This window comes from Numenius arquata, chromosome 14 (assembly GCF_964106895.1).
Source record: "Numenius arquata chromosome 14, bNumArq3.hap1.1, whole genome shotgun sequence".
In the NCBI taxonomy this organism is placed as follows: Eukaryota; Metazoa; Chordata; class Aves; order Charadriiformes; family Scolopacidae; genus Numenius; species Numenius arquata.
Window position 1 is genome coordinate 18,639,914 of NC_133589.1, and position 21,709 is coordinate 18,661,622.

The window sequence follows — 21,709 nt, forward strand, 5'->3', positions numbered from 1 at the left end:
AAACATTTTTGTGAGCAGCTGCATGTTTTGTTATACAACCAGGCCTGCAGAAGGAATTTCACTTCAGCCTGCCAATTTAGGCGTCTGTCCAAATTTCAGATCAGCCACCCTTTCTTCAGCTGCTGCTGAACCCTTGCAGTGCCTAAAGTCTTTAACTATTTAGTTGTAGCCAGGAAAGCTCCTTTAACTGGGCATCACTGCTGGCAACGCAATTCCGTAACTCTGTATGCAGTAATATCCACAGAAACACAGACCTGAGCCTGGAGCAACCTTGTCATCACGGGAATTATTTCTGTAGCTCTCCCGCTCTCTGGCTGAGAAAATGTTATATACAAAATGGAATAGCCTCAAGAGAGGAGAAAGAAGGCAGGATTTATGCATGCCCCAGAGTTCCCTTCAGGACAGAGTGGATTTAAGGTCTGAGAAGGAAGAAGAGCGTGAATCCAAGTTTCCTGCAACCCAGGTGAAGTTACCTAACCATTAGCCTTAGGGCAAGCAGCATTGTTTCTGTGCCAGTGCAAGCCCCGGCTCCGGGAGGTGAACCCGAGGAAGAGGCACTCCCCAGGGTCCATCCTGCAAGTCCCCAGGGCAGAGGGCCCCCACTCACCTGCACACACCTACACCCACCAGCTGCACAGCCACTGCTTTCTCCCCCAATCTTTCTGCAGCCCTGATTACCCAGGTTTGAATACCAGACTCCCCAAGAGTTCAACGTCAGTTGTGTGACCACAGAGCTGGCTCATGTCTGGGAAGATTTACTCCTCCCTTCTGTCTCACAGCTGCAAGCCTGCTCTTGGACACAGGCAGTTTTTACCCTGGGGAGGTGCGAGAAAGCCTTCTTCTGAAATTCATGCTGGGGTGAAGCAGAGAAGAATCAAATCCCCACAGAGCCTTCAGCAAACAGTGGTGCCAGGCCACAATCACGCAACTGCTTTACCCTGGGGTAGTGTTTTCTCAATGGCTATTTAAGTCATCTGGGTTAGCTGCGCGACAGCATGCCCACGGCCAGCCTGGCCCTCGGGGATGGAACAGCCTTTGAGAGATGCAGGCATTTGTCTATGGATGGACTTAACCAGAGCAACAAGCTTCAGTTTGTCATTTCAGAAGCAGCACAGCCACAAGGGTAGCAGATGCCAAGGTGGAGCAATGTGTCTCACCAGTGAGACAAACTGCTGATGCTGAGAATGGCTGTGACCGAGGAGGAGGGAAAAACTGCAGCCTACAGAGAGTGGGAGGATGCAGCTTATCCTGTCTGGCCTCAGCAACTGAAAATGGCCACTTTACGTTGTTAACATCCCAATGCATATTGGACTCAAGAGCTTGAAGGACAAAGTTAGATGTGGGTATATCCCTTTCCTTTCAACTTGAACTGCCTTTGTACAGCACAAGGCCAGTGTACCAGGCATGGGATGGGAAACAGTTTGACTTATTCATAACGGATGTGCAGGGCACCCCAGGCTATGCAAAAGCACAAAAATAAAGAAGGGGAAGGTGTTAGCAAAAGGGAATTGATCCTCACGGAGCTTGTAAGGAGCCATAAGCCAAATCTGCCAGACTTCCCTTCACTGTGGGCCTTGTGGCTGGTAGCAGCTCGGCTTGGTTCTCTTGCACACCCTTCTCTCTGCCTCTGATTTCCAGCCCTCCTCAGATTCCCAGCACGCCTTTGGGAAGCTGGAGCAGCTGCAAGCAGCTGGAGAGGGACACTGATCCATCCTCATCAGTATTATTGCTTTTCCACAGCATTCTAAATAGCCATTGCAAAAGCTGGCAAGATGCATCCTTTTTTGCTCTGCAGCAGCTCAGAGGGGAAAATAAATACTAAAAAAACATCCTGCAGAAGCATAAGGAGACAGTGCTGGTTTACACAGGATTCAGATATGGAAAAGAGCTTCTTGCAACAAGTAGTGAGAAGGCAAAGATGCTGTGGAAGGGGTGAATGTGCTGGGGAAATGCCTGATTCCTCCTCACACTGCAGAGAAAAGTGCTTTGAGCACAGAGTGCTAGGCTGGACAGGAAAGACGAGCTTCTGTGGCAATGCTCCGCTTGGTTTCTTGTCTTCAGGGTCCTGTTTCAGAGCTTCTGGCACAGCTTTGAAGGCACATGGATAGTTCTTAGCTCTCCACCTAGGTAACAGTTTCAATACTGTACAAACGGGCTGGGAAACCTTAGCTCCATGGAGACAGGTAATCAAAAAGAACTGGCAATGTGGTTTAATGGTGCTTAGCTTGGAGGAAGATGAACAGTATTATGTGTCCTATGCTGAAATGGTACCAAAGCAGGAAGATCTGTGCCAGGGAAGAGTAGCCGTTTCTCCTAGGCTGCAATTGTACCCAGTGTCACTGCTTTCTGGGGTTTGTCTAGCCTCATGGAAGCAATAACATTATCTAACAATATCGACTGCTACCAGCCGTACAGACTGCTGTATCCCATGTTACAGAGCCCTGATTTTCTTTGCAAAATTGGTGAAGGAGCAGCTCTGTTACAGGCTTTATTAAAAGGAGACAGGCCAGTTCAATTTAGACGGTGCTGCTGTTACCTGAGCTGTGCCAGCTCCCCCGCTGAAGGGGGGGTCTCATAAGAAGATTTTTAATCAACTTGTACTTCAGCCACCAGAACTGAGAAGAATGGGTTGTATATCTGGCCCAGGATTTGGAAGTGAGCTATTTAGAGCGCAGGCCTCATTTTGCTCTGCTGCCTTTGACAACTGACCTGTTCCTTTAGGCTCTCCTTTCAGAGCAGTTGAGGAGCTAGCTCCCTACCTGGCCATGCTTCAAAAATTAGATCCTCAAATGGAAAATACAAAACTTTAAGGTTGTACTTTAAGGTTTGCAGTATATGCAAATTGAAGAAAGTTGGGACCCTTTAAAGGTTTCTTTAATTAACAGTTTGAGGTCTGCAAAACACAATGTGAGTAGGATGATACACATAGTTTGCTTTTGACCCAGACAATGCCACTGCAGCCTAGTGCTAACTGGGGAATGGGGTATAAAGACAAGGTGATAGGATAAAAAGGACCATGTGTATGTAATGAGTGTTAGGATTGTTTAGGGGCACAGGGTAACAACAACAACATAAACAAAGTACTGGTTCCTCATGTTTGAGGGGAGGAAAGGAGGAGTTTCAGGAATACAGGAAAATCCACCCTAATGGTCAGAGAGTCCCAAGCCATACAGCACAAAGCAGTGGCACTGTATAAAATCGCGCTGACGGATAGCTTTGTACAAAAAGGCTTTGCCATGGATCAGCACTCCTACAGTTCAAAAACCATAGGTCAACATCAACACCATATCATGTGGTGTAACAAATTCAGCATGGCTGTGATGCTGTACCTCGTAAAGCTTGGATTTGTATTAAGAAATGAACTGGAGGGTCAAAACCTGATATTAATGACTGTGGAACCACAGCTTGAAGGAACAAGAGGCTTTCACAGAGCACCTGGAAAGGCCTTGGGGAGAGAGACAGGCTGGATTTCACAACCAGGCTCAGAAATCCATCTCTGCCCTGGGACTGGACAAACTTGTCAAGCTGAGCTTAAGTATTCAGACAAGAACAACGAATGCCAAGTATCACGCTGCTCTGCCTTTATCTGTACAGTCAACATTAACCTCTCTTTATAGTGTTTTGCAGCTTTAAGCATCTGCTCTCCAGTGATGCAAGTCCTTCCAGCAGAGAGAGTTGCAGAGGCTAAACCACAAGCATACCTTGAATTTCTAGTGTCTTTCATGTGCCTGAAGAGGAAACAAATAAATCACTGCAAAGTGTAACATGTTATTTGTTCCTTGTTCAAATCAGGATGTCTGAGGAAGGTTAACATTGAGCAGGCATATTCCTATAGCATCAGGGCATGCTTTGGATATTACATGCATCAGGGTATTGCAGGAAAACAGAGAAAAGGTGCATCGTGGCACGGTTTTCTGGCTAAGAGCCCCAAAATACTAATGTCTGCATAGACACATGCAGGTGCAGACAGTCCTGGAGTCCTGAGCTTGTCCACGGCCTACCTGCTGGTGTCCACTGCAAGAATCAGCCTCAGACCTCGAGACAGGGCAGGCCAGATGTTCAGAGACTACTGCTGAAGACTTAATTCACCTAGAAGGGTTTCAGCAAAACTGCTAAATTCACTTCCTTCTGCAGATTAGAGAGAACCCCCCAAATCTCCTTTTTCTGCTGTTCCAAATCTATATAGCTACTTGACAGTGCAGCCAATGGAAACTGGGGCTAATCTCGACTCTCTGCAGGCTGTTACTTCGCATTAGGATGAAAAGTTTTCAAGCCCTTAGAAGACAAATCCCCCATGCTGCAAGTCCTCTAATGAAGCCACACAGACTGTATCATCATGATAAATGAACACCAGTGTTTTAGAGCTGCTGTTGGCAGAATAACCCACCAATCACCTGGATCTTCTGGGGCTCAGGGAGAACCCTCTCTAGCCATGCCACCACGCCGCTGCAGCTCCACAACCCAAAGCCAACAAATAGGAAGGAAAAATGAAACACCCAGTTGCAAGATGATGCAACGCACCGGACAAACACTTTCAGCCTCAGGTGGCATTTAGAGACACTGACTAATTAGTCCTAACCACTGTCCACCACCTCAAGTGGAGCAGTTCACCTGAAGAGATGGCAGTAAATAGCACTGTTCTCATCAACAGCCCAGAGGTGCAGGAATGAAGGGACAGAAAAACACAGAGGCAAGATCCAAAAGCAGCACTCATGGAGCTCCGTTCCCGCTCATCTGCTGTGTCTTGGCTGCAGCAGCTTTGTGATTGTTTGCTGCCTTAAATCCACCACCCAGCAGTCTATCAACACACCAACAATTTCTAAAGAGGGTCTGCACCTCTGCTGGAAAATTGCTAGGCAAGTTTCTGAGTTCAAGAATGGTCTGGAGGATAGCAGCACAGCATGTCAGATTGGACACGCCACTCCCAGCTGTGACACTGAGTCTCAGTGTGGCACCAGACCTCTGCATTTCCACTCCAAGCACGTCCCCGGTCTGTGTGCCAAGCAGCAGCCGTCCGGATCCGCACCCCGCCGAGTGCAGGATGGCCATGGGCCACAGAGCTCACCGTCACCAGGCTCCTGCCACCCCTCCCTGCCGCTCGCACCCCCATCAAGCTCCCAGCACCCAAACCAGCTTAATGCACGGAAGCAAACAGGCAGAGCATCCACATACAGGGACTAAAGGCGACTGCCGGGATCCTCCCAGGTGATGGCATCAACTTGCTGCCGCTGCCGCATCCTCCAGTGTGCCAGGGTCCCAGCACAGCCCAGCTCTGCAGCAGCCAACTTTTTGGGAGGCTGTTGTTTGAAAAGCTCCTGCCCTCTTTGTTTGGTTGGGGCAGAGCCAGCAAAGGCTGCCGGGAAGGTCACCCAGGAGGAGACTTATGTACAGGGAAGGAGGAGCCCTCCTCTTAACTCTTTCGGGGCAGTCTTGCTCCGGGACTGTGAGGAGCCACATCACCTTCGCAGCCTCAGGTCCATCCCGCCCCAACCACAGCTCAGAGGTAGCCAATTGCCCCTGTGTTAGAGGATAGAGGAGAAATGCCACACGAAGCAGTGGTGTCATCCCGAGAGGTTCCATCCAGACCTGGAAGCACCATCTCCTTGGGCAGGACTGCAGTGGTGACGGTGGGCTGCCTGAGCCAGGCTGATGGCTGGCACAGGGCAGAAGGTCACGGTGGTGCCGTTCCCTCTGAAACTGAAGCAGACGTGCTCTGACTTGTTTTCACCTCTGCTTGTGCCCCCAAATGAGGTGTTCAAATGTCTCTTCTTGCTCAGGCTTGGCCTTACAGCTTAGTCCTTCCAACAGCTAGCAGGCACTGAGAGGAGATCACCCCCCGGCACCCTGCCACCACCATTCTGGGGCTGGCCCTGCTGCTCACAACTCTGCGGGGAGCTGCTTCAGGGCGAGAACCGGCAGAAAACTTCCTTTGTTTCACAGTAGTATTATATTTCTGCTGGTTCAGTGAACTCACCTGATCACCCCTGGAGGGATGAGGGCCATTATGAGAAGAATAAGGGTGTGCGTGACTTTTGGGTCAGCCAGCCATTATGGCTGTGCTACAGCCGAGAGAGGCAACCATTTTAAACACGGTGCCCTAAGCCTAACAGCAGTGAGCCCAGACGAGTGGGAATGAGCCTGGTCTCCATCCCTCCTGCCCACAGAAGCACGGCATCTCCCACCAGACCTCTCTGCAGCGGTCCTTGGGGTGGAGGCTGGACTGGGTCTGAGCACCCAAAGGCGGTCGCTGAACAGTACAACCTGCTGGACGCCACAGGCCCTGTGGGTAAGGCAGGCTGAGACTTCTGGCTTGTCTTTGTGAGGCCTAATCTTTAGTCCATATTGCCATGTATTGAATCAAGATAGTAGTACTTGCCACTTTTCATAAAGCAGTTTTCAGTTTTGCAGCTAAAACGTGGTATAGAAGAGGCTCGGATGTATCATGTCTTACCCTCCAGCTGTAGCTGCAGCTGTTATCTGATGGACACATTCATTAAGTACTCCTTAGCCCAGTGGTTACTCTGAGTATGGACAAAAATCGGCAGCACAAGAATGGGCTGAAGTTTTTAATAAAGCACCATAAAACTCAAGAATTAAAGTTGTGGTCCTTAAAATTTTGTATGTAACAAGTTAGTTGGAAGAAAGGAAAGAATGACAGCCATGCTGGGTCAGCCCACAGGTTCCTGTGGGTCAGCATCCTGTCTCCAGCAGGCTGACGAGCAGATGCCTGGGCAGGAGTATAAAAGCAGCCCAAGCCTGCAGTAGCACTTTCCAGAGTACACTCCCTCCAGTACAGCACTGAGAGGCTTTCCAAGAAGGCCACCGGCATCCTGGCCTGTATCAGCAATAGTGTGGCCAGCAGGACTGGGGTGGTGATTATCCCACTGTGCTCGGCACTGGTGAGGCCCCACCATGAATACCATGTACAGTTTTGTTTCTCTCACAACAGGAAAGACATTGAGGGGCTGGAGCGGGTCCAGAGAAGGGCAATGGAGCTGGTGAGGGGTCTGGAGCACAAGTCTTGTGAGGAGAGGCTGAGGGAGCTGGGGGTGTTCAGCCTGGAGAAAAGGAGGCTGAGGGGAGACCTTCTCGCTCTCTACAACTCCCTGAAAGGAGGGTGTAGCCAGGGGGGATTGGTCTCTTCTCCCATGGAACAGGCAATGGGACAAGAGGAAATGACCAGAGAAGTTGCACCAGAGAAGGTTTAGGATGAAGACCCGACAGAGGATTAAAGGGAGAACAGGGGCAGGTGATGTTACAGTAGGGGTCTGCTACAGACCACCTCATCAGAGTGACAGGGAGGATGCAGCCCTCTATAGACAGATAGGAGCAGCATCGCACTCGCACACCCTGGTCCTCATGGGGGACTTCAACCACACCGGTATCTGTTGGAGGGACAACACAGCAGGGCACGTGAAATCCAGGAAGTTCTTGGAATGAGTTAATGATAACTTTCTTCTTCAAATGATCGAGGAGACAACGAGGAAAGGAGCTGCGCTGGACCTTGTCCTTACCAACAAGGAGGGACTGGTGGGGAATGTCAAGTTCGAGGGTAGCCTTGGCTGCAGTGACCACGAAATGGTAGAATTCAAGATTCATAGGGCAGCGAGGAGGGTGTGCAGCAAGCTCGCTACCCTGGACTTCAGAAGAGCAGACTTTGGTCTCCTGAGAGATCTGATTGGCAGGGTAGTGTGGGAGAAAGAACTGGAGGGGAGAGGGGCCCAAGAAAGCTGGTTGGCATTCAAGGATCACCTCCTCCAAGCTCAGGAGAGGTGCATCCCAAAAAAGAAGTAGTCAGGCAAAATAGCCAGCAGGCCTGCGTGGATGAACAAGGAATTGCTGGACAAGCTCAGGACCAAAAAGGAGGCCTATAGAGGGTAGAAGCAGGGACAGGTAGAATGGGCAGAATATAAAGAAACTGTCCAAGTGGCCAGGAACCAGATCAGGCAAGCGAAAGTCCAGGCAGAACTAAATCTAGCCAGGGACATCAAAAACAATAAGAAAAACTTCTACAGATACGTCAGAGATAAAGGTAAGACTAGGGAAGTTGTGGGCCCTCTCCAGAAGGAAACGGGAGACCTGGCCTCCCACGATATGGATAAGGCTGAGCTACTGAACAACTTTTTTGCCTCAGTCTTCACCAGCAAGGACTCTAACCATGCTGCCCAAGTCACGGAAGGCAAAACCAGGGGCTCTGAGAATGAAGAACTGCCCACAGTAGGAGAAGATCAGGTTCGAGACCTCTTAAGGAACCTTAAGGTGCATAAGTCCATGGGACCTGATGAAATCCACCCACAGGTCCTGAGGGAGCTGGCAGACGAAGTTGCTAAGCCGCTTTCCATCATATTTGAGGAATCGTGGCAATCTGGCGAAGTTCCTGCTGACTGGAAAAAGGGGAACATAACCCCAATATTCAAAAAAGGAAAAAAAGAAGACCCAGGGAACTATAGGCCAGTCAGCCTCACCTCTGTGCCTGGCAAGATCATGGAGCAGATCCTCCTGGAATCTCTGCTAAGGCACATGGAAAATAAGGAGGTGATTGGAGACAGCCAGCATGGCTTCACCAAGGGCAAGTCGTGCCTGACGAATTTGGTGGCCTTTTACAATACTGCCACAGGCTTGGTGGACAAGGGCAGAGCAACAGATGTCATCTACCTGGACTTATGCAAAGCGTTTGACACTGTCCCGCACGACATCCTGGTCTCAAAATTGGAAACTCGTGGGTACGATGGATGGACCACTCGGTGGTTCAGGAACTGGCTGAATGGCCGCACTCAAAGGGTTGTGGTCAATGGTTCAGTGTCCAATTGGCGGCCAGTGATGAGTGGAGTTCCTCAGGGGTCGGTAGGACCCCTGTGCTGTTCCCAACTGGTCCCTGTGGGACCAGTGCTGTTCAACATCTTTGTCGGAGACATGGACGGTGGGATAGAGTGCACCCTCAGCAAGTTTGCCGACGACACCAAGCTCGGTGGCGTGGTCGACACGCTGAAGGGAAGGGATGCCATCCAGAGGGACCCGGACAGGCTTGAGAGATGGGCTCGTGCAAATCGCATGAAGTTCAACCAGGCCAAGTGCAGGGTCCTGCACCTGGGACATGGCAATCCCAGGCACAAATATAGGTTGGGCGGAGAATGTCTAGAGAGCAGCCCTGAGGAGAAGGACTTGGGGGTGTTGGTGGACGAGAAGCTCAACATGAGCTGGCAATGTGCACTGGCAGCCCAGAAAGCCACCCGCATCCTGGGCTGCATCAAGAGAAGTGTGGCCAGCAGGTCACGGGAAGTGATTCTACCCCTCTGCTCTGCACTCATGAGACCCCACCTGGAGTACTGTGTCCAGCTTTGGAGTCCTCAACACAGGAAGGACATGGACCTGTTGGAACGGGTCCAGCGGAGGGCCACGAAGATGATCAGAGGGCTGGAGCACCTCCCCTATGAAGACAGGCTGAGAGTGCTGGGGTTGTTCAGCCTGGAGAAGAGAAGGCTCTGGGGAGACCTCATAGCAGCCTTCCAATATCTGAAGGGAGCCTACAGGAGAGCCGGAGAGGAACTCTTTTGTCGGGAAATGTAGTGACAGGACAAGGGATAATTGGAACAGGGGAGATTTAGATTAGATATTAGGAACAAATTCTTTACCATGAGGGTGGTGAAGCACTGGAACAGGTTTCCCAGGGAAGTTGTGGATGCCCCATCCCTGGAAGTGTTTAAGGCCAGGCTGGATGGGGCTTTGAGCAACCTGCTCAAAAGCAGGTGGGAAGTGTCCCTGCCCATGGCAGGGGGGTTGGAACTAGATGATCATTAAGGTCCCTTCCAACTTTAACCATTCTATCATTCTATATTAGGAAAAATTTCTTCACCAAAAGTGCTATCAAGTACTGGAACAGGCTGCCCAGGGAAGTGGTTGAGTCACCATCCCTGGAGGTGTTTAAAAGATAGGTAGATGGGTCTGAGTGGTAACTTTGCAATGCTGGGTTAATGGTGGGACTTGATGATCTTAAATGTCTTTTCCAACCTAAATGATTCAACGATTCTGTGATTCTGAAGTCATCATGACAGTCTACTGATAGTCCTCCACAGTCATAGTACGGTTTCTCTTTGAGCCCATTATAAACTTTTAGTAGGCTACAGCATCCTGTGGCAGGGAAACCTTCATGCAAGATGTTGTGTGAAGAACAACCTCCTTTTGTTTTTTTCTGAACCTGCCCATGGCTAGTTTCATGCAACACCCCCTTGGTTTTGCAGCAGAAGAGAAAATAAACCAATTCTTCTCCTTGCCACACATGATCTAACAGACCTATTCTCGCCCACATTCTGCAAGGGAGGTGAACGGGACATATTCTTACACTACGTTCAGGAGGTGGAGCTCTCTTCCTTTCACAGACGAGCACAAGGATTCAGATCTTAGGAATCTAACAAAAATGCCCCTGGTCCCACTTCAGCAGACCAGCACACCTGCTTCCTGGAGAGGTTTGTCATGTTTAAGGCCCTGCATTAGGAATGGGGTCAAAGTACATTTCTGATTTTGTTCCCTTCAAGTCAGAAGTGGGGCAGCCAAAACAGCTGGAACCCAATGTGACCAGGTCAGAAGATCCATGCCTCCACTGACAAATCTCCTTTTAAGTTCACAGCACGTTTTGGCAGAAAAAAAAAAAAAAGAGTGTGAAAATATCCTTCCCACATAAATCTTCAGATTTATGAAATGCCACTGGATGTTGCTCCATCTTAAGTCTTTCATTTTCCTCTTCACGTTTTTCTTGCACTTTGGCGAGTCAGGCAGCAGGTGAGTCCCCTCTCAGTGGTCCCCGTCCCTTTCTGCTCCCTGTCCCCTGGGAGGACATGTCTGCCACAACCTCAAATTAGAGACTTGTGGGTTGTGACTGCAACCTGGACATGACACTGGGCCCAGCACCTACTGGTGAAGGCCTACAGCTGCCTGGGCTATCACTTATGGAAAGTCAAGAGTTGAAGCCCTGGCTGTTACTATTATTAAGCAGAACAATGTTTGTAGGAAAACTTAACAAATTCTATTAAAACAGTTAAGTGTAGATGCAATAACAGACACGCAAGGCCCATAGAAAAGGCACTAATCGCTCACCGCTGCACAGGTCAGACATCCCGAATGAAGGGGGCTGGCACCCACAGAGCGGAGGCACCTCCAGCCAGGGGGGAGCACGGGGGGCTCGAACAAATGAGAAAGGCCCTTTGCAGCTGCAGAGCTTGTCCTGACTGACCCACTCGCCTCCTCACCCCCACCCCACGGACACCCTGACCCCGACTCCTCCCCTCCTCACCCCACGGACACCCTGATCCCCCCCCGCTCCCCTCCTCACCCCACGGACACCCTGATCCCCCCCGCCCCCTCCCTTACACCACGGACACCCTGACCTCCCCGCCCTCCCTCCCCCTTACCCTCCTCCTTCTTCTTCCCCCCTCCCCCCCAGCCCCCCGCGAACACCCTAGCTCCCCTCCTCACCCTTCACACAACCTGACCCACACGCTCCCCCCCCCGCACTGTCCCTTTAAACCCGTCCCCCTCCCTCCCTCAGTGCGTGACGCCATCGGCGCGCGCCGCCCCTTCCCGCCCGCGCTGCGTCGGTCGCGCGCGACGGGCCGGGCGCGGCGGCTGAGGCGGGCGTCGAGGATGTGAGTGGGGTGGGGGCCGCGGGGGATCCGCGTCCATCCGGGCCGGCCGCGGCGCGGGGCGGCCCCGTCGCCGCCCGGGGGTGCCGCGGGGAGCGCGCCGGAGCCGCCGAGAAGGAGATGGCGGGGCGAGGGTCAGGGATGGGGCGCCGGCGCCGCGGCCTACCGCTCCCGGGGGCGGGGAGGAGAGGACGGGCGGGAGGCCGGACCGGGGCGGGGCCGGGCCGGGCCGGGTCGGGGCCTGAAGGGGAGCCGGGCCCGGGGGTCTCGGCGCTCTCCGCGGCCGTGGGAGGAGCGCTGGCCTGGCCTCGGGGCGGGCGGCGGGCTTCGCTCTGAACCGACTCCGTGCTTGGTCTCTGCTTTTCTCTCCCTGTTCCTCAGCCCGCGCCTCGGCTTCGCTCATAGTGTGGCGACACGTACGGCGCGGTCAGCAGTGACAAGCGCTCGGCCCGCCCGGCGCTGTAACGTACCCCATGGCGTGCGAATCGGGACGCGGAGCTGGCTGCCCCGGCACTTCTCCGGCCCTGCTCGCTATAGTTAAGCTTGGGCGAGCGGCCGTAGCTTTGCAAAGAACTGCCGAGCGCTGAACCCTCTCCTCACAGGAGGAAACCTTTTCTCCATTGTGCAAATGAGGATCTGAAGCAAGCTGCCGTTAAAGGATTTGCCTGCGGTCGTGCAGGAAGTCCGTGGGAGAGTGGAGTTTGCTTCCTTTGCAGCTCTCTAAGAGTGCAAACCAGCTCTTAAAGCAGAGAGGTGTGTGTGTGAAATGAACGTTTGGCCTCTGCAGATTGGTCTTAGACTTTCTGTTTGGGGTGGGTGCTGCAAAAGCATTCATTTGGCAGGGATTGAGAGGTATTTTCGATTGTAGGAAAAAAGTACGTTGCTTAGGAATGCGTTGTTACACACCCTTGTGTGAAGGCCGTGACTTTATTCTTGTTGCGTCTTCCAGTGAACGAACACTTACAGCTGACACTGCCCACAGGCTGTGTCTCTTAGGCTGAGGTTTCCAACTGAAGCAAGCTAGGCCGGTGGCATTCTTGAGAAAGGTACATCTATAAAATCAGTGTGGCCAGCAGGGTGAGAGAGGGGGTTCTCCCCCTCTGCTCTGCACTGGTGAGACCCCACCTCAAGTCCTGTGTCCAGCTCTGGGACATTCAGCACAGGAGAGACATGGACCTGTTGGAACAGGTCCAGAGGAGGCACAAAGATGATCCAAGGGCTGGAAGAACCTCTTCTATGAAGACAGGTTGAGTGTTTGGACTGTTCAGCCTGGAGAAGGTTCCAGGGAGACATATATCTGAAGGGGGCTACAGGAAAGCTGGAGAGGGACTTTCTACAAGGGCCTGTAGTGATAGGACGAGCAGTAATGGCTTCAGACTGGGAGAGGGGAGATTTAGATTAGATATTAGGAAGAAATTTTTCGCTGTGAGGGTGGTGAGAGCCTGGCCCAGGTTGCCCAGAGAAGCTGTGGCTGCCCCATCCCTGGAGGGGTTCAAGGCCGGGTTGGAGGGGGTTTGGAGCAACCTGGTCTGGTGGGAGGTGTCCCTGCCCAGGGCAGGGGGTTGGCACTAGATGGCTTTTAATGTCCGTTCCAACCCAAACTATTCTGTGATTCTGTGATTTTGATGGAAAGAAAACAGTGTTTAGTTTGGAGGCTGCTTAAATGCTGCATGTACCAGCATGTGGAATTTTGCTCGATGTATGAAAATCACACGGGTGATTTGTCTGATAAGTGCCTGTCCTGAGGAGTGGTGCCAGAGTGGTAGCTGTTTAACTGGAGTGTTACCTACTACTCCAGCAGCAGCCCTAGATAACAGCAAAGAGTGCGCTGGTCTTCATCTGGGCTCTCTCTCGTCCTTCCTTCCAGTAGGGGTGAAGCCAGAGCCAGCTATCAAACGGTAGTAGATAGTTTTGCATGGCTGAGCTGATTGCATCATCACCGTCAGAGTCCACAGATGCAAGAGAAATCGGTGTGTAGGAAGAGATAACACAAACCTGACTGTGGTATGTTTAGGAGAAGAAAGGTGGGAAAGGAAGATCTTGAGTTTTCTGGTTTTGTGAGTCCAGAAACTTGTCTGTTCTGTTCTTCCAAGTGAGTTGGCTGGTCCCGTGGCTTTCATTTCTTGAACTGCAGCCCCCTCCCACTTTGCACTAGAGACATAGAGCTGGTTAGAAATGTCCTGGTGACGTACTCAGGTTTGCTTTTCGTAGTCACCTTTGCAGCACCTATGGAATAGTCCATGGACTGCCTTCTTACTGCCCCTGCTGTTAGAGAAGACATTTCCAGAGAGCCCTGCCAGCGTCGCGTTTGTGTTGTGGGTTTCCTGATCTCCATGCAAAAAGGCCTGAGTGTTTCTTAACTTGTGGATCTGCAGAGAGCTGGGTTTGCAAGTGTTAGCTTGTGGTGTTGCTGTTTGGAGTCATTGTATTAGGGAAAACTGTGAAGCTGAAAATCAGGAAAGCGAGCTTAGCTGTTCAGAAACCATCTCTTCCCAAACATAAATTTAATTGCAATTTAGAGAATAAAGTAACTGTATGCCAGAATCTGACACCAGAAACAACAAGGCTATTGGATGCAGTGAGCTGTGCCCTGTGCAGTAACTGTGAATATTCAGCGCCGCTTCAGATAAGCCTGGCAGTTCAGACATGCTTGTGCCCACTCTTCCATTTCCTGAATGTTTCATTCATAGGTAGATAATGGGTGTTACAGCAAGTCAGATCGTCAGATCTGCCACAGCCTTTTACTGGTTTTTAAAACATATGCTGGAGGTAGCTCTGTAATGCAGGTGGAAACAACCTGCATGTGGAATAGTCAAAATGCAACAACATGTTTAGACATCACAGAATATGTGATGGATGCAGCCCTCTTATGGGAAACATCTGGAATTCAACTACTGCCCAGTATTTCAGTGTTAAATAGTGGGGTGTTAAATTTGTCCCCATTTAGATCTAGAGTAAAGGGGGAACTGACTGGGGCTAGCTGAGGTCAGAATCCAGTTTAGACTCTGCTAAGAAGTTCAAGTGGGATCTGCTGTTGCAGCCCTGCAGCAAACTGGACCCTGTAATCTAGCCTTTCTAAGGCTGGCAGAGCTTTGGAAGCAGCTTGTTGAGGCTGAGAGCAGCCATAATTGAGTGGGGGGGGGGTGTTCTCAACAATCCCTTCCTGACACATATGTGCTATGTGGCACAAATTGGCTTTGGAGAAAAACAGTGTCTTACTCCTCTGGAGACAAGGCTGTTAGCAAGAGGCATGAGCTGCGTGTACCTCTTGCAGAGAAAATGGATGTCCTCTGTCTGCCATTTTCTTTGTTGGATAATTAAGGTCTTTTCTAATTCTGTGAATGGCACAATGATAGCTTTAAACCTGGACGCAGACTTTTACGTGGGACGCACGGTGCCGGTGTGAGCAGCACAGAGGCTGGCCGTTAACGGGCCTCTCCCTGTAGGTCAGGAGTCGGTTGATGCCCAGTGTGCTGCCATTGGTGCAAAGCGCGTTTGCTGTTTTATGCCTCTCTGTAAATTTCTTTTTTCTAAACCCTTTTATCTTGCCACTAGGCTGTTCTTTGGAGTTTATTGCACTAGATTAGGGATCGGTTCTCAGAATCAAGGAGTTAGAGGTGAAATTTGAGATAAGTGAGGCCCATTTAGCGCTGCTTTGGACGTCTCCAAAGGGGAAATGGAGTTATCAGGATTGAAAAAGAAGAGTTTGCTAGGATTCAAAGAAAATAATAAAAAAATCCAGCACTAGGCAATAATTCATCTGGATTTTTTAGGCTTAACAAAACTGGGGATGTTGTAGGGTGCTAGGACCCTCCCAGTGAGGGTGAGGAATTGGAAAGGTACCTCTTCCTGCATGAATTTCTATGTGTGAGAATTTCTGTATTCTGGAACTGTCTTCCTCAAAGCTCTGTAGTGTAAAATATTTTCCTTTTTCTAAAAACTCCAAACTTGCCTAACGCTTTAACTCCACAGTTACGGTGATCTTGAGTTATGTTTGAAGTTCAATGTTTTGTGTTGCTGTTCTGTTCTGTGTTTGGGTGTGGGTTTTTTGTTGTTTGTTTTTTTTCATTAATCAACATCATCTGCATTTTGTTCTTGAAGGGCTCCCTCACCAACCAAGCGCAAGGATAGGTCTGAAGAGAAATCAAAGGACCGGTCCAAGGATAAAGCAGCCACTAAGGAATCGGGTGAAAAGGATCGTGGTAGAGACAAGACGCGCAAAAGACGCAGTGCTTCCAGTGGGAGCAGCAGTACCAGGTAGTTACTTGTGCAGGTAGCAACAAATCACAGTGTTCTCAGAAACCACCAGCTTGATTTCTGGTATGTTTCATTCCTTGTGTTGTTTTAGTCACAGTGCAGTTTTGTCTAACTTAAAGGGTTTTAGGGTTTTTTTAGGTGGGAATTTCTTTTGGCTGTCTAGTGAGCTATGGAACGTCAGTTTTCATTGTTCTAACTCACAGTTGCTCTCTCCGTAATTAACAGAAGTTTTTCAGCCATTCTTTTTCTGGGTACTTCACTCATTTTTATTCACCCCTGCCCCCAACAGATCCCGTTCCAGTTCAACTTCCAGTTCAGGGTCCAGTTCCAGCACTGGTTCTAGCAGTGGCTCTAGCTCCTCTTCTGCCTCAAGCCGCTCTGGGAGCTCCAGCACTTCACGCAGTTCCAGTTCCAGCAGCTCCTCTGGATCTCCAAGTCCATCTCGACGGAGACATGACAACAGGAGGCGCTCCCGCTCCAAGTGAGTTTTATTTGCCTTCTGGGAATTACCAGGTGGGAGGTTAATTTCCATGTAGAATACAAGATTATGATCAGAATAAATTTTTTTCTGAGGACCGTTTACTTTCTCTGTAACTTAGAGGTCTGAATTCTGTTAGAATGAGTGTGCTCCTTTTGCTTACGATCAAAACATACGCCCTGTAGGAAGAGAGATTGAAAACCTCATTTTAAAGAGTGATTTTAAATATTGTATTTTGTAGAGGCAGCTTTAATCAATGTTTCCTCAATAGTATGGGACTGTATGGGCACTAGATGAGATTATAGCTCTTTGATTCCTGTAAGTTACAGCCAAGACTATCAGAAAAGTCTGAAGGGCTGAAAGTTGTGTATATGTGTATACATATATAAATCTATATTCTTATGTATAAAAAAAATAAAATGGGAGTAGGGGCAAAGGAAGCATTTTCCTGTAAGGGAAGGAATCAAACTATGTTAGTGTCCATACAGCTTTTCCTTTGGATAATTCTGTAGGTAAGGTGCTGAAGGTTGATAAAATCTACTGAATTCTTATAAACTAGTGTGTGGTTTTTTTAGTATATCCCTCAATTTATGGATGGTTAGGAAGAAGCATAAATATAAATCGTCTTCATACTGAATTTTTTACAGATTAAAATTACATTAAAAAAACTACAAAGAAATTGTGATATGCAGCTACTTGGGCAGCTGCAAATTTTTTTAAACTGTGACATTTCTGGACCCCTGTAGTGAACAGAAGATACAGAAACACAAATAATTGGATTCATTCATTTGCCTGGCTGTGGTACGTTTTCGTGTTTATGTCTTCATTTTGCCCCTTTAATTGTTGAGGCAAAGAATGGTTTTTGTTTTAACAAATGGGAAGTTCTTTACTTATCGCCAACAACTTTGAAGAAATGTTTGCTAAATTTAATGTTTGTTACCTAGTTGCATTCAAATTGAAAACTCACAAAAAAAGGCTCTCAAATTCTAGAATGTTCTAAAGCAAAAGCAGATAAGGCAAATGTAAGTCCTGAGGTGTTTCTAAGTGGAACACCAACACCCCAGCACTTCCTAACCTGTAACTTCTTAAGAAAAAAGATGCCCTCCCAAGAAAATGGTACTTCTTTGTCATGTGATAATGATTGACTTCTTGGTTTTGTCTTGCACGTTGCCCAAAAACTGTAAATGTTTTCTGTTGTCAAAATAAGGTCCAAGCCACCCAAGAGGGATGAAAAGGAGCGGAAGAGACGGAGCCCATCACCGAGACCTACAAAAGTGCACGTTGGAAGGCTCACTAGAAACGTGACCAAGGTAATGGCACATTCCCATGTAGTATAAAACTTGTGTGTCTTCTGTGAGGATGTGAGTGGCTCTTTTAAAGCTCTCAAAACTTTCTTGTTGCTAGAGTGCTGCCAAGCTGTAGCAGATTCCTACTTTGTGTCTAAATTGATCAGTGAGGAAAATTTTGGTAGAATTTTACTGAGTCAAATACAGTGCAGGCTTTTGAGACTGTGTAGTGTTTAAAAGGTCTGTCTGCTTTGTCAGTATCCCAGGCCTTGTATCTTGCCTTTCTGGGAGGAAAATTGTAGAAGTTGGGACAATAGCTGAAATTACCTTGGAGGCCTTAAGGATATCTGGAGGTTCTTGATAAAGAATCTGAAGAGAGCTGGGCTGGCTTGAGTTGTCTTTGCTAGAATGTAGTTTAAAGGCCTTCAGAGGTAAAAGGTTTAGGGTGCTGGAAAAAATGATGTTTTTTAAAAAGTACTAACAATTGCATCTTAAGAGTTTTCAGCTAAGGGCGTAAGTTCCCTTTTCAGATCCCCAAGAGGATTTTTACATTAGTTGTGGTTTTGTAGCCAGTGTTGACATGCAGCAGTAATGCTCCTAGAACTGAGGGTTTGGAACAATCCAAGGATGAGTTGAACAGACAACAGCAGAGAAAGCAGTGGTAATCCTTTCTGCGTCTGGCCAATGAAATAGGTCTCTTCCTGATGGTGGCATTGATTTAAAGCTGATCTAGTGCTGAGTACAGCCTGAGTCCTGGTCAGTAAGTGTGGTCTTGCTCTTTCTCTGCAGGATCACATCATGGAAATTTTTTCCACTTATGGAAAGATTAAAATGATTGACATGCCAGTTGACAGGCTAAACCCACACCTCTCTAAAGGTTATGCTTATGTGGAGTTTGAGAACCCAGATGATGCTGAGAAAGCCCTAAAGCACATGGATGGAGGTAGGTATCAAATGCTGCATGGAGGCTGGGTGATTTTAAAAATCTTTGGAGCAGATGAGGTTGATCTGAAAATGAATTAGAGGTGATGGGGAAGCCTTTGGGGAACTGATTTGAAATTCTGCTTGTTTTCAGCCAAAATAGCTTCGGCTTTTGTGTGATTCAGGACAGATCCAAAAAATCACAGAACTACTAAAAGTAATTTTTTTTTTCAAAACAAATAGTAATAAAATTCTTTAAATTTCTGTGAAAATCTTCCCCAGTTAACATCCGAACTGCAGTTCAATGGGATATTAGGTTAAGAAGTCTAGTATATGTGCAGACTTTGTCAAAATAACCCCTGAGCAGGTGATGGAAATAGGACTGTAGGCCAAGTCACGCTTCAGTCGCTACTGACAAAAGCTGTGAGTTGCAGTAATGTGACATGTAGATGTTAGTATTGGAAAATACTTAGTTCTTCCTGTTTCTCTGATTCCCTAAAAAGGCCAGATTGATGGTCAGGAGATCACTGCTACAGCTGTGCTGGCACCACGACCTCGGCCACCTCCCAGACGCTTTAGTCCACCCAGGAGGATGCTGCCGCCGCCACCCATGTGGCGCAGGTCACCCCCTCGCATGAGGAGAAGGTGAGAGCTGTGACAATCTCTATTTCCTTCTCAGTGTAACAATGCTTTATCACTGAAAGACTCGTTGTGAGGACAGTTCAATCCTGTTGGACTTGACTTTCCCCTCCAAATGACTTTTTGGGCATCAGCAGAACCAGGGTTCTACTTATTAACTGCTTTGTGGCAGAGTGGCCTGCTCTGGTCTGCACCCTGAATGCAGTCAGTCAGAAATTTCAGATGCTTTCCAGTCTGTTCCCTGAGTCCCTTCTGCACAAATGCTTCCAGGTGAAGCGGGAATGGGCTTCTGGCTGGCAGAATGCTTTTGGCAGCCTGCTCCAGCTGCTTGCTTTCCTGCAGCCCCTGCCGCTTCCTCCCTTATTTCTGAGACCAAAAAGCCGTCCTGCATCGGGGGAGCGGAGTGCATTGACCCCAAGGTGTGACCTGACATGCGTGTGCCCCTTGTGCGACTTGGGGCTGCCTGAACATGCTCAGATAATGTGTCTTTCGGAGTCTTCTAGGTGCTGAGAGCATCTAGATGGGCTTGGAAATCTGCGTGGACTCTTGTCACGAGTAAAAGCCACTCCTGTTTGAGCCACTGGATTGCTGAATAGCTTATGAACTACAGGTTTAAAAATGAGAACTCGTTAACGTGGCACAAGATCTGCTGCCTGTTGGTCCTCATTTAAATATGCCTTTTCCTGAGGTCTGGCAAAAGCTAGATTTGGCATTCCCTCCTCATGTGTGTTCTCCCCTAGTCTAACTTCTGTTATCCTCTTCAGGCTCTGTTAATATTCTGGGCCTGGAATATCAGTGTCACAATGGTGGCCATACAGATTGATTGTGGTATTGAAAAGCTTGAATCTTAACTATTTCTTTAGAGTTAGACTTCCTCTAAGAAGTGTCCCTGGGATTTGAAAGGGCTTATGTTAAATCCCCGAATATCACTGTATTTCAGGAGTCAAAGCTGACCTTTCGGATGAAGGAGAATGATGTAGAATGAATGTGAGCTTGTTTTGCTTGAGGAAGAAAACAAGATTCTTGTCTGTTCTTTAGATATTAAAGATTCTTTCAACTTTCTGAAGCAGAGGAAAGGTAGCCAGAATATTCCTGCTGTGTGGTCAGAGTTTGAGTTGCCTTTTTTGCCTCTGGAGCTGGCTCTGTTTTGCTGGAGCTCTTTTACTGTGGTGTGTGAGGCATTTTTGGAGGGAGGCGGGGAAGTGGTTTTGAAAAGCTGATAAATGGGCTGGCAAATTACTGGAAGCTGTTACCCTTGTCTCCTCTTGAAAGCTTTCTCCTTCCCTCTACCAGGTCCCGGTCTCCTCGGCGCAGATCCCCCGTTCGCCGGCGATCAAGATCCAGATCTCCTGGCCGAAGGCGCCATCGCAGCCGCTCCAGCTCAAACTCCTCACGATAAAGCAAAAAGACTGGACAGCTTTTTATTTTTTAACTTAAATCTCGTCAGACTAAATATTGTACCTTTTTTTTTTTTTTTTTATAATGGGTCTGGGTGAGGAGGAGTGAGAGAGAAATAATCCTGGCAGTGAAGGCAACCTAAGAGGAGAGAGTGACAGTTCCTGGCCAGTAGACAGCCTTTGCTGTGGGGCTTCTAGTTTCCTGGCATTGAATTTATTTAAAAATGGCTTTGATTTTGGAGGCTGCAAAAACGTCTTTTCCAGGTAAAGGGAAGGAAAGATGTTACAGCCTCTCTTTCTGCAGTTAGCAGGCTGCTGCTTGGTGATTTCTAGCCGCTTAGCACGCTGTACAGACCAGCACGTAAATCTCCAGCTATTCCAGAAACCCCGTGTTGTCAGGCAGGGAGGCATTTAACTGATCACTGGGTGCCAGCACCAGGTTTTCAGAGCAGCTGGAGTCCAGATCTGCCCGAGACTTAAATACCGAGTTGTTGCTTTATTCCAATCCCAAGCGGATCGTTAGTTCCTGCAGAGTACGCTCTTTCTGCAGATTAAGCTCTTCTGTAACGCATACACCAGGCCATTGCCACAGTCCAGCCTGCTGACCATGATACTTTAGAAAAGAAGCTGGAAATCTTAAGAACTGGTTTGTAGCTGCCCCTGTAAGTGATTTCTTTCACCTTTTCTTAAAGGGTTTTCGTAAAAACTTTCTACGCAGCCCCCCAGGGTGATGGTGCGAGTGCTTCTGCTTTAACCCATCTCAGGGGGCGACTGCCCATCGACCCCCTCCCTGGAGGCTGGCGAGGCAGAGCAGGGGGCTGGGGGCTGCCACGCTGCCTGCATTAACCAGGGTTTGCATAGGGAAAGGCAAAAAATTTACCACCTGTTGTACAGTCAATACTATACAGATTTTTTGTTTTGTATCACTTTGTAGCCTTTTGGGCCATGTTGTGTTTGTACTTGTGTAGGATGAGCGACTCTTGAATAAAGCTGTAGGGTTGAGAGTAACCGGCCTGTCTCGCTGCCTTCTTGCCCCGTGCAGTCCCGCTCAGCCCGGCACCTGCCTTCTGAGGAGAGTTTTTGGGTAAAACCAAT

The 21,709-nt window shown here is 48.8% G+C and overlaps 2 protein-coding genes across 3 annotated transcripts in view; one reads left to right on the forward strand and one right to left on the reverse strand.

Moving 5' to 3' along the window:
• LOC141471917 (uncharacterized) overlaps positions 1-5,348 on the reverse strand; it is a 13,835-nt gene extending 8,487 nt beyond the window's left edge. The window contains exon 1 of one of the 2 annotated variants that reach the window (XM_074158653.1): positions 5,173-5,348. The gene's annotated coding sequence lies outside the window, so the exon portion shown is untranslated. Of the gene's footprint in view, positions 1-607; positions 726-5,172 lie in introns of those variants that run through there. The other variant, XM_074158654.1, reaches the window with a different exon arrangement.
• Positions 5,349-11,586: 6,238 nt separating this feature from the next.
• Positions 11,587-21,620, forward strand: RNPS1 (RNA binding protein with serine rich domain 1). The gene is made up of 7 exons (XM_074158433.1): positions 11,587-11,639; positions 15,738-15,893; positions 16,183-16,374; positions 17,579-17,681; positions 18,447-18,600; positions 19,082-19,223; positions 20,511-21,620. Coding segments are annotated over exons 1-7 (855 nt in total). The 5' UTR covers positions 11,587-11,637; the 3' UTR covers positions 20,617-21,620.
• Positions 21,621-21,709: the final 89 nt, after the last annotated feature.

What these genes read in the sequence shown, in the direction of transcription:
- RNPS1 (XM_074158433.1), top strand. An exon ending in AGGAGGCGCTCCCGCTCCAA is followed by an intron (nt 16,375 to 17,578) that starts GTGAGTTTTATT and finishes TGTCAAAATAAG; the next exon opens with GTCCAAGCCACCCAAGAGGG. An exon ending in CCCCCTCGCATGAGGAGAAG is followed by an intron (nt 19,224 to 20,510) that starts GTGAGAGCTGTG and finishes TCCCTCTACCAG; the next exon opens with GTCCCGGTCTCCTCGGCGCA.